The 12,544-nt window shown below is 34.2% G+C and overlaps 1 protein-coding gene across 5 annotated transcripts in view; it reads left to right on the forward strand.

Moving 5' to 3' along the window:
* Nucleotides 1-12,544, forward strand: part of LOC101718722 (disintegrin and metalloproteinase domain-containing protein 32) — a 117,325-nt gene that overhangs the window by 36,805 nt on the left and 67,976 nt on the right. For all 5 annotated transcript variants that reach the window (XM_087217355.1, XM_021236779.2, XM_087217357.1 and 2 more), the window contains exons 8-9: nucleotides 3,115-3,186; nucleotides 5,012-5,077. In XM_087217355.1, the coding sequence (XP_087073481.1) occupies nucleotides 3,115-3,186; nucleotides 5,012-5,077 (138 nt within the window). The remainder of the gene's footprint in view (nucleotides 1-3,114; nucleotides 3,187-5,011; nucleotides 5,078-12,544) is intronic.

The following is a 12,544-nucleotide window of genomic DNA, read 5'->3' on the forward strand; positions in this document are numbered from 1 at the left end:
TAGCGTGATTACATAGTTTGTAATCAACCCCATAATGGCTTCATTTCTTCTAATCATTAAAGATTACAGAAAGTAGGGATAAAACTCTATTTTCCAGGTTTTATTTTGATGATAATCATTTGATTCCCCCACTTAAGAAACCTCACAGAGAAGTCACCAGCTCTGTCCTTTGAGTTGCAGAGCTTTACAGGAAGCCAGAGTTGAGGTCAGAAGCAGGAGGGAGTTGGAGAAGCATGACAGTGCTTGATTTAATACAGTTCCTGGAAAAAACAAAGGAAATATTTAGGATTGAGATACTTAAGAGAAAACAGACATTTCTAATAAATATGACTAAAATTCTGGAGAATATTTGGGATTGTTAAACTTCATTTGTTACAGGCTTTTATTATGAAGTTTTGAGAGTTGTTTTAAAAGCCTCTTGCCCAAATTGTAGGTTTTGTAAGCCATAGGATGCTGACTGAACATTACTTTTCTATGTTTCTATGTATATTTACAAATTCCTGAATAAAACATTAAACCAGGTATGAAACCTGTGTTACCATATAGAGATGTATGTGTAAAGAAGAAGAATACTGACATTTTTTCTATGATTTCATAAAATGTAAATGTATAATTTTAGCCTACTGAATTCAGCAACATAATTGTGGGAAGCATATGGCACTGTAGAAACACAGCCATGTTTTCATGGTCCCATGTCAATACAATGAGAATGTACAGTTGAGAGTTTTACAATATAGATTTTAATATTACAGAACTATGCTGAGGCCAACAGATGAGGACAGGACTGCTGTTGATGACTCATTCCTTTCTAGAGGAGAGGCCACTCTGGCATACTGCTGGGGCCATATGGCCAGGCACCAGGGCCATCCTGAGACCGAGGAAGCAGAGGCCATGTGATCAGGAGGCTTTGTTATCATTTCTGTGAGATCACACAAGGCAGCATAAGCAGCTTAAGATCTCCTCACTTGCATATTTTCAGTGTGTACTAGTTGGGGTGTAGCAGCCGTGCATATTTGTCTACCTGGTCCTGGGCAGGGCAGAAAAAAAGTGGCCCTGAGGGTGAGAGCTTGTGGCAGGAGGGCCCTGGGGTGCAGGTCCTAACTGGATTGGTTTGGTACACTCTAAGGCAGTCAATTTCTATCCCTCTTTACTCTGAGAATCATGTTTTCAAAATCTGCAAGCCCCCAAGTTATCAAAGCATAAGAAATACCCAAAACAAAAAGGGCGTATTTTACACAGCAGGGCATATAGTGGATACAAAAATGAGCAACTGGTGGAGGATTGGCCCAGGGAAGACTTCGTATCAACCTTCTTGTGCAAGTATGAGAGAAAGTTTGTCAATAGTACTCAGGGCTAGAAGAGGGACGTGGAAATAGATGAATCAAATAATTCATAGGATATTTGAATTTTAGCTTAAGGCAATAGACATTGAAAAATTTTAAGCAAGTAAGTGCCATATTCACGGTTTGATTTTAGAATTTTTATTTTGGCAGTAGTGTAGGGGTAGCTTGCTGATAGGAAAATTGGAGGAGTAATCACTTAAGAAATTATTCAGTCATCAAAGTGAGAACTTAGAAATTGGTTTCTGTTAGACCTAGTGAGAAAGAACCAACCAGAGACCGATATTAAATTCACCCAGGAGTTTATTACCAGTCGGCACCCAAGCCAAGTGACAGACTGGAGCCCCAACTTGGGGGAGACAAACATCTTTTATACACCTTTGAAGCCAACAGTTTCTAGGCCCCCCTATGGTATTGAACTAGAAAAGCAAGTGAAAGGTACAGAAGCAGAACGACCTGTTGTTAGAACATTTGTAAAACAATAGTTGATTAATTGTTATTTCTAAAGGGACCTTTTAAGGGGAGGAGGTTTCTAAACTTCCTCCTTCTGAGTTCATCTAAAGGACAGGCAGGTGGGTCAAGCAGCAATACGGAGTCTGTCTTGCTAACTAGGGTCCTTTAGTTTCAGTAGGACCAGAACTAGTGGTAAAACTTTAAAGTTACTGGTGAGGTAAAATTAGAAGAACTTGTAAATTTATTCATTTGTTTAAATCTGCTGTGTGTCATCTACATATCAGCTGCTTTTCTAGTTATTAAGGATGTAGCAGTGAACAAAAGCTTTTTTTTCTGTGAAATATGTCATAATAAATGTAGATGCAATAATTGATAGTACCATTAAATAGAAGTGTTCAAAATATAAGTAAGAACACTATTTTGAGGGAGGAAGGAGCATTTAGTTTCTGATACGAGTGTAGTTTTGAAAATTTGAAGTTCCTACAGAAATCCACTGCATGTAGTGTGCTGTAGAAAGCTGTTGTGTAGACATACAGAGATTAACATTGCTGCAATCCAGAGTTCCATTGTTAATTCATAACACTTTGCACTAATTTGTGCATGTGTGGATATGTATGTGTGTGTTTTTTTGCGACAGTGGTGTATCAGAGGTCTTGTGGAATCACCATAACCAAGACACTCAACAGCACATCACCACAAGATTCTCATACTATCTTTTCACAGCCTCACCCAGATCCTCCTTCTTCTTAACCCTGTAGTGACACTAAGGTGTTCTCCTTTATCATTTCACAAATATTATATAAAGTTATCCTGCAGTGTTTTCTTTGGAGATTGTTTTTAATCTTACCATAATTTTGTTAAGGTTTATTTAAGGTGTTTCATATATGAGGATTTCATTTCTTTTTTATTGCAGATTAATATTCTAGGGAATGTTTGTACTACATTTTAAGCCATTAAATCACTTAAAAATGTTCATTTTTGGCCATTTAGGGACAACAATATTAGGAAAGTTCATATGCGGGATTTTGTGTGAGAATCAGTTTTCATTTATTTGGGATAAATGCCCAGGAGTATAATTGATAGGACATGTAATAAGTCAATTATTTGTTTTATAAGAAGTTGCCAAGCTATTTTCTAGAGTGACCGTACCACTATTTGCATCACCATTCACAATGCAAATGTTCCAGTTTGTGTTCATTTTTTCTTTGTTAATGTCTTATTTTGAACTATTCAATCCCAAGTCAGCCAGTAGATGAAGACTAAATCTCAAAATATAACATAACAAATTGGATTTAAATGTAAAATTAATTCTGTCTTTCAGTATGATTACTTGGGCTCTGATAGCATGACCGTAACTAACAAAGTCATTGAAATGATCAACATTGTAAATTCAGTAAGTATTTTCCTTTTCATGTCAGATTTTTTGTTTTGGAATTACATTTTCAGTAAGTTGAAGTGCTGTTTCTCAGTAATTAATTCATCCATTTAAATTGAGTGTGGATTTGTAATAATACTGAAATAATTTCTAGGTTATTATAAAATAATACAACATGATTTTTAATATATAATCTATTTATTTATGTCCTTAGGTGTTTGCACAACTTAATGTGATGATTGTGTTGTCATCATTGGAGTTGTGGTCAGATAAAAATAAGATATCTACTGACAGTGAGGTGGATGAATTACTGTACAGGTTTTCAAATGTGTTAACTAAAAAAGTAAACCTGAAACAAAGTCATAGGCAATATAATAAGATGTTAAGATATTTGAAAATAGTCGTTATAAAAATACTGGAAATGAGACTTTAGAAGGAGACACAGGTAAGAAAATGAAGCACCAACAGCAATTTTTAATTTGTATTGTTTTTAATCAATGAAATCTCTAAAATGGCTTTGTGTATTCAAGTGTGTTTGGTTTTAGAAATATATGCAGTTTTAGAAATATTTTTTGAGTGTATTTCTAGGTCTATCAAAATAATGAAGCCTAACTTTTCAGTTCATTAAATGTCAATATCAGTAATTATATAATTTTGTTTTTTAATATTACCTCTTCCCACTCCAAATTATTCCCTTTTACAAGATTTTAGAACATGTTTTAAAATCGCACTAAGAATGAAAGCGAGCTAAGAGATCAAACCCACTTATTTCAGAATTTGAGAGGAAATGAGTTAACATTTTCTTTCATACAAAATTGCCTATATGTATGTATATACACACACAAGGATGATAAATCGAGTAGATGGATGGATGAATGGATGGAAGAAAGGATGACTGGAAAAGTAGATGTATGGATAGGAAGGAGACAGAGAGGGCAGGAGGCAGGAAGAAAGGAAGGAAGGAAAAAGAATGAAAGCAATGAACAATGAATATATAGAATGCGTGCATACTTTATAGTAATTCTCCATGGAAATATGAACAAATCTATTTAAAATCAAGATTCTACCTAGTTAAATCCAGTATTTATGACATATCCAATCTTATCACCAACCCTAAGCTAATTTGGTGACTAATAAGCTTTGCTCAGAGAAATTTTAATTTCTCTGAAATGACTATGTGTAAAGTGACATTTCACTGTTAGAATTGTAGCTTATATAAAAACCTCAGAAGAAATCTTGAATCTTGATGCAGTAAATTGACAGCTTAATGCTGTCTTGGCACAATCAAGAATATTTCATGATATCAAACATGATCTATGTTCTGGAACTATTGAATAATTTCTGATATTTAACATTCTTTTGTTTGCTGCATACCCTGTGGTTAATAGGCAAATCACACTACCCAAATTTCTGTTTAGACTATAATTCCTCAAGTGTTAATGAATTGTAGAAAAAATATTTCCCATATTTTCTGCAGAATAAATGGAAAATTTGCATCGATCTATAGCTGGTATTAACATATTCTCTAGGACAGTTGGTGAAAAATTTTCCAGTAAACTAGGTGGTGTAGCTGTCATCAGATGAAGACAACAGAATCTGTAACTTTTTATTCACTTTCTCATGCAATACTAATCTTGAAGTATATATCACTCTGGCAAGAGTACTAGGAATTTTCAAAGTCTGGAATGATTTAAAGTGAATTTTTAGGCTTTACAGTTAATTTTTATATTTTTCCTCTTGATGGCTTTATGTGCATTGTTTTGCCTTCTTTATATGTTACCTTTTGCCATTAACATATTCAATACATAATAACATTTGATAAATCCTTTGTTCATTTTTCCAGGAACAATCTCATTTACAACTATTAGCCCAATATCTACCAATGCACATTATAGTGGAAAAAGCTTTGGTAAGTCCATTTTTTTTCTTGCCTTCTTTCCCTCCTCTCTCTCTCCCTTCCCTTCTCCTTCCCTTCTGCCCTTCCCCTTTTCTTTCTTCTTACTGAAAATTTCATCTTAATTTCAAAGACAACATGGATTTTTTTCAGTATTTTCAAATAAAGATATTTTATGTGCATTAGACAAATCGCTATGTGACCTTTGTACACCCCTATGAGTAAAAGCCCAAACTGTCCTAGACCATCCTATACCTCTGCTACCGCCACCCTCACTCTGCCCAGTGTCTTTTCCTCACTCACTGGCAGCCTTGTCCTGCACTTTATCTGCTCCAGCCTTTCTGGCCACATTGCTTTCTTTGTACACAGACATTTTTTATAAGGTACATTTACTTGATGTTTTCTATTTTCCAAAAAGCTTTCGACTTACTACTTTGTTTAAATATAACATTTTTTATTTCCCCCCATAACTAACATGTCACTTCAGTAGTAATTTGATAGGTTTTTTAATATTATCTTAAGGGGCCAGGGGTTTAGCTCAGTGGTTCTGCCACCTGCCTTGCAAGTGCAAGGTTCTGAGTTCAATCCCTGGTACCAAAAAAAAAAAATTATCTTAAAACATATTTCAGTGGTCTTCAGTATACATTTGGCTTTTACATTAGTACCAAGAGATGTGTACTGATTATCAAGTATAATGTGGTGACTAGGGATTCTGCTTTAAAGAACCATATTTTAAAGGAAAAGAGAAATATATAACAAGAGAATTCCAATATGATGCATTATGTTCACTAAAGGAAATATATTCAAAATGGTAGAATATAAAAAGATGTAGGAATTATTGTGGAAAAAATTCAGAGAAAAGAACTTTTCAGTAAACAGCTAGGATAGATACAAGTGTGGGGATCACATGCAGGAGTCTGAAAGACAACTCTTGTGTTTCCAAAATGATGAACAGTGTGATATAGCTGATCACATAAAGTAAGATGTGCAGGGTGTGGCTTGGAGGTGCATCAGGTAAGGCAACTGCATCCCAGCCTCAGGTAGGAGCTTGCATTTGTCTCATATGCAACTGTAATATTGAAGAATTTACACATGAAGTGAGAAGTAGAGGCATGCTGGACTACAGATTCAGAGAGCAATTAGAATCATATGCAGTATCTCATGATATTGGAGGAATTTGGAGTAGGATTTGGGGAATGTTGGCTACCAAAGTCTTAAATCAGATGAATAGCACACACAGAAGGCCTAAAGCTGAAAACCTAGTTCCTGTTAATTGAAAGTCGTTTGAGAATTTACATAAGGACATTGATAGAAAAATGAATGACAGAAGCATAAAACAGAGATTACAGAGCAGTGAGAACAGAATCACAGAAACAAAGAAAAGGGTACTGTTGTAGTTGTCTGAAGCTCTGTCAATAGCATTGGGATGTTAGGTGAAACCTGACTTTCAGGAGTAAAGAGAGGAGTATCTTCCAAACATTTTATAGAGAGGTATAGATTACATAAAGCCACAGGCACATCACTCTGACATTTTATGTATGTGTACCCCAAGATGGTCATGTATATACCAGCTGTAAACATTCTCACCCTCATGCCTCTTTCCACTCAATATGTCCCCAAATTTTAACTCCATCAGTTAATGTTGGTAATTTATAAATATCTTGGAAATAGAATCACAGATTATCTACTCTACAGTATTAAAATTCCTTTCCTCAATACAGTGTCTCTATGATTAATACATATTATTGTCTAGAGTAGTGGTTTATTCCTTAATGTGAAGAATACCACAGCTTGTGGTTTTTATGAATAAAATTGTAACTAACATTCTCATACATGACTTCTGGAAGACAATTTCTTTCATATATTTGTGTAGGAGTGGAATTAGTATGTCTTGGGGTATCTGATAACTTTAGATTCTATTGATAAACAGTTTTGTTTTTTATTTTTACAAGGGAAATGTAAATTTCTTTTTTTTTTCCCCATTAAGCTTATTGTTACATTTTAGGTATAAAATACAGTTACATTCATTGTTGGGATCTTGTACCATTACATGAGTATCTTGGTTCTTATTTTTTTCCCCATTCCTCTGCCCTCCCTTCACCCCCTCCACCCTTCCCTATTTGCAAAGACTTTGTTCCCATTTTTATCCTTTTTTCATATTTTTCCCTTCTTTCCTTTCCCCTACCCCTCCCACTTCCCCTGCTCCTTTAGACCATTTTTTTCTATTACACGATATCAATTATACATTTTTTAAATTACAATATTAAGATATAAGAGACATTACCACAGAATTTACAGAATTTAAAAGGATATGGAAAACATATTACAAAAATCTGTTTTGAAATAAATTTGACAACTTCTAAGAAGTACCTTGGAAGACAAATTAATGAAATTTACTCTGAGGAAATATAAAATTTGAATAGCACCTATTAAGGAAAGTATATTACTAGCTTGAAAACCTACCTGTATGACAATAGCAGGCTCGTATACATTTTAACTGATAATTTATATCAAATAATTAAAGCAGAAAAAAAAGGAACACTTCTCCCCTCATTTTAGGAAATCAACATTGTGCTAATCCTAAAACTGGATAAAGATAATAGAAGAAAAAAGTATGAACATAGATAGAAATTTGTTTAACAAAACTAACTATTAGAAGTCAGATCTGGCAGTATGTGGAAAGTGGTTTTATTATAGAGATGGCAGTATTGGTTCAGCATTGGAAGATCCACACCAAAAAGTCATCATTTTAACAGAGGAAAGGATAAAGCCATATGATCCTGTCACTATTTGGAGAAAGAAGTATCAAACTAAATTCTACAGCTGTTCATGGTAAAAGCTATGAGGAGATTAGAAGTAGAACAGAACCTTCTCTACATATTAAAGACATGTACTCCATACTTCCAGCAAAAATGCCTAAGGTGCTCTTTATCATGAAAGTATCTTATTTCTCCATCAATTTTGAAAGATAGTTTTGCAGGGTACATCAATCTGGGTCAGAGGCTGTTTTCCTTTAGGGCTTGAAATACATCACTCTAAGCTCTTCTTGCCTTGAGGGATTGCGTTGAGAAGTCCGCTGTGATTCTGATGGGATTTCCTTTGTGTGTGATTTCTTTCTTTTCTCTCACTGCTTGGAGAATTTTGTTATTCTGTTGGGTTTCTGGAATCCTAACTATTATATACCTATGTGTAGATTTTTTTTTGATGAAGGCTAGTTGGAGTCCTATATGCCTCACTTATCTGTATGTCAGGTTATTTTCCCCTCCTTGGGAAGTTTTCTGCCATCACTTCTGAGAACGGTTTTTTTATGCCATCTGCACTCTCTCCTGTTTCTTCATTGACTCCAATCAGTCTTATGTTATACTTCTTTGCATCGTCTAGCAGCTGCTGGATTGCTTTCTCGTGGTCCCTTACAATTTTAAAGCAATTTTTCTTTTCCTGGTCACTAATTGCAATCTTATCTTCTATATCTGAAATTCTGTCCTCACATTGGTTCATTCTGCTGTGTAGACTTTCAATGGAGTTTTTAGTCTCCTGGAAATCTGTTCGCATCTGTTTTATGGATTCCATTTGTTTCCTATGTTGGGATTCCATCATGTTCCTGAGCTCCTCTATTTTTTGATCTGTGTCCTCTCTAGATTTATTAATCATGTCTTGCACCATGAGCAAAATCTTTGCTGTTATCTGAGTAATTATTTCTGATTTCATTTTTCCCAGATCCTCTTTTGTTGCCAGTTCAGAGAGTCCAGGTGGTTGAGTGTCAGATTGTTCCATCTCGTTTCCCTTTGGGGTTGCTGTAGGTGATTCAGAAGTCTGTTTTTGAGGCTTGTTTACGTGTCTTCTCATTTCCATGGAGGGGGTGGTGTTTGCTACTGGTGCTCGTGTGGCTCACCTCCATTGCCCTAGGAGTGATGGAATGGCGGCGGGAAGCCTCCTCCTGGGTGCTGGGATTGGCTCACCTCCTTTGCCCTAGGAGCAGTGGAATCTTGATAAACAGTTTTGAATGTGATTATAGCAATTTTTTCTGCCATCCAGAATGAACAAAAAGTCCAGTAGTTCTATAGTGTCCCCAATAATTCGTGCTGATAGCCTTTTTTACTCTTAGTCATCTGATATGTGTAGTGATAATGTATTGTTGTTTTTATGTGCATTTATCTAGTAATTACTGAATTTGATCACATGTTCATATTGTTGTTGACCATTTAGTTGTTCTCTTTCAGAGTAAATATATGTTTTCCTCTCTCAATTTAATATTTTTCTTCTTGCTTTGGGCAAATTCATTATATGTGGCAAATACAATTTGTCGGATAGCTATATTGAGGTTATAGTGTCCTAGTCTGTGGCTTGCTTTTACTGTCTTTAGATAGATACATATTCTTAATTATAATTAGTTTAAATCTAATTTATGATTTTTTACTACTTTTTGTTTTTAACTTAAGCAGTAGTTTATTAATTCAAGGACATGACTATTTTCATCTACATTTTATTTTAGAATTTATTTTCCTTTACCTTTTTAAACAGTTTTTTAATGTATCTTTAGCTGTTAGATATGTATGCTCTGAGGTAGAAGTTAAAGGTTATTTTTTTCCTATTTTCTTCAATGGCATTTATGGAAAAGATATCTTTTATCATCTTCAGTTGTGTTACCAAGTTTTTAAAATTATATAGTAAAATAGGTGTGTTTTTTCTTGTTATTTTCTGCTATTGGCTTTCTCTTCCTTATATACAATATTGTGTTAATCAGTATGATACTGTGTTAAAGACTGTAGTTTTATTATCACATATTCTGTTTTTTGCTTATCATATTTCATGATAAGTATCAGTCCCTGTTGATTAAGTATTGTTATGTTTCCTTTATATATTGCCAAATTTATTTTAGAAAATACATTTGGGAGCTAACAATTCCATCAGCAGTATCATGACAATTAATGTAGAAATGTATATTTCTACTTTGATAAAATCTTGAGTATTCACAGATTGTCATAAATAATTTTCTTATTTTTATGTTTCCTGGGAATATGTTTCATATATCTATCCCCTATGAGGAGCAATATCCTTTGTACTATATAGAAAGTACTTTACCTAAAATAAATTTAATTGTAAACTCAATGAAAATATATGATTAATTTTACAGTACCACTGTTATCTGCAGTAATGAGTAACTGTACAACCATTTCATTAATTATTGTAGTTATGAGATATTGACCAAAAATATTCTTCAATTTAAGTAGGAATCCTTATTTTTAAGGTGTAAAATCAACAGTTTTAACAGAAGTATTAAAATTTTTCCATTTGAGACTCCAAGGAAGAGAGGATTCATTAGTCCATCAAATGTGAGTCCATATCTTCTCAAGAATTTGCCAAACTCAGAAGACATTTCCTTTCTCTTTTTATACATTATCTCATTTTTTATTAATGTATAACTTTATTATCATTCACTAAACACACACATATGCAAAGATTAAAATTATTCAAAGAAAAACAATGCAAGGGAAAAATTATAATAATATTCAAATATAATAGAACTCAACCAAGGCAAAACCGAAAAGTACTAAAACCTTTTTCCATATAATTTAAAAAAAAATGTCAAGTATTAATAAGACATCAGAAGATGTAATTTGTTTTAGAAAGATTTTCAAAATTAATATTGAACAAATAGTGGTTTGGAGAAAAAATTCTAATTAACTAGTAGACTCCACATAGGCCAACTTTTTTTAAATTTAAATTTCAATACAGTCATGTGATTCGTGATGGAAATATAATCTGAGAAATAAGTTATTAGGCAATTTCATCCATGTGTATCGCAAAGTAGCACACAGAGTGCCAACTTGTTTCCAAGCTGTAGCTATTACAAACTGTGTTGCTATAAACATGAGTGCACATATATCACTGCAATATGATTCTTTTAATACTTTTGGGAAGATAACCATCAGGGGGATAGCTGGGTCAATGGGACCTCTTAACTCTAGCTCTTTGAGGCATCTCCACACTGATTTCCACAGTGGTTGCACCAGTATGCACTCCCACCAACAGTGGAGAAGGGTTCCTTTCTTCCCACACCCCCGCCAGCATTTGTTATTGGATGATTTCTTTATAACAGCCATTCTTTCTGGGGTGAGGTTGAATCTCAGTGTTGTTTTCATCTGCATCGCTCAAATAACCAGTGATATTGAACATTTTTTTTCATATATTTATTTGCTGCCTTTACTTCTTTTTCTGAGAAATGTCTGTTCATTTCAGATGCCCAGTTTTGAACTTGGGGGGGTCTGATTTTTTTTCAGTTCTTTATATATTCTAGGTAGCAGTCCTTTGTCTAAGATGCAGCTGCTGAAAATTTTTTCCCACATTGTAGGTTCTCTCTTAGCTCTGTTGGTGGTTTCTCTTGCAGTATGGAAGCTTTTAAATAAGATGAGATCCCACTTGTTGATTCTTTGTGCTAGTTCCTGTGCTACTGAGGTTTTGCTCATAAAGTCTTTTCCTAAGCCAATGTCTTCAAGAGTTCTACCTAACTTATCTTCTAGCAAATTTAATGTTTCTGTCTTAATATTTAGATCTTTAATCCACTTCTATCATAGTTTGGTGCATGGTGATAGGTATGGGTCTAGTTTTAATCTTTGGCAGGTTGAAATCCAGTTTTTCCAACACCAGTTATTAAAAAGGTTATCTTTTCTCCAATGAGGGTGGTTGGCTTCTTTGTCAAAGATGAGGTGGCTGAGTATATCTGTAGCTGTTTCTGCATTTTCTAATCTATTCCACTGATCCTTGGGTCTGTTTCTTTGCCAGCACCATGCTGTTTTTATCACAGTAGCTTTGTAGTATAGTTTCAAGTTGGGGCTTGTAATACCCCCAGCCATGTCTCTGTTGCCTAGAATTTCTTTTGATATTCTAGGTCTCTTCTGGTTCCAAATGTATTTTTGGATTATTTTCTCTAGTTCTGTGAAATATATTGATGGAATTTCAATTGGCATTGTATTAAATCTATAAAGTAGTTTTGGAGGTATGGCCATTTTCACTATATTAGTTCTTCCTACCCAGGAGCAAGGGATGTCTTTCCATTTTCTTATATCCTCCTCGATCTCCTTTTTCAGAATGCTATAGTTTTCAGAGTAGACATCTTTTGCTTCCTTTGTTAGACTGATTCCTAGATATTTCATTTTTTTGGATGCTATTGTAAAAGTAATTGTTTCCCCAATTTCTCTCTCAGTAAGTTTATTATTTGTATATAAAAAGGTTATTGTTTTTTGAGTGTTGACCTTATATCGAGCTACTCTACTGAGTCTGTCAATGAAGTCTAGAAGTCTTTTGGCAGAGTATTTTGGGTCTTCTATGTAAAGTATCATATCATCAGCAAATAATGACAGTTTAACTTCTTCCTTTCCTATCTTTATTCTTTTTATTTCTTTCTCTTTTCTAATTGCTATTGCTCATGTTTCCAGAACTATATTGAACAGGGGTGGCGATAGTGGGCATCCTTGTCTTGTT

The sequence above is a fragment of the Heterocephalus glaber genome, unplaced genomic scaffold (assembly GCF_053883595.1).
Source record: "Heterocephalus glaber isolate CG9 unplaced genomic scaffold, H.glaber_assembly_v1.0 deba00001461, whole genome shotgun sequence".
Taxonomy (NCBI): Eukaryota; Metazoa; Chordata; class Mammalia; order Rodentia; family Bathyergidae; genus Heterocephalus; species Heterocephalus glaber.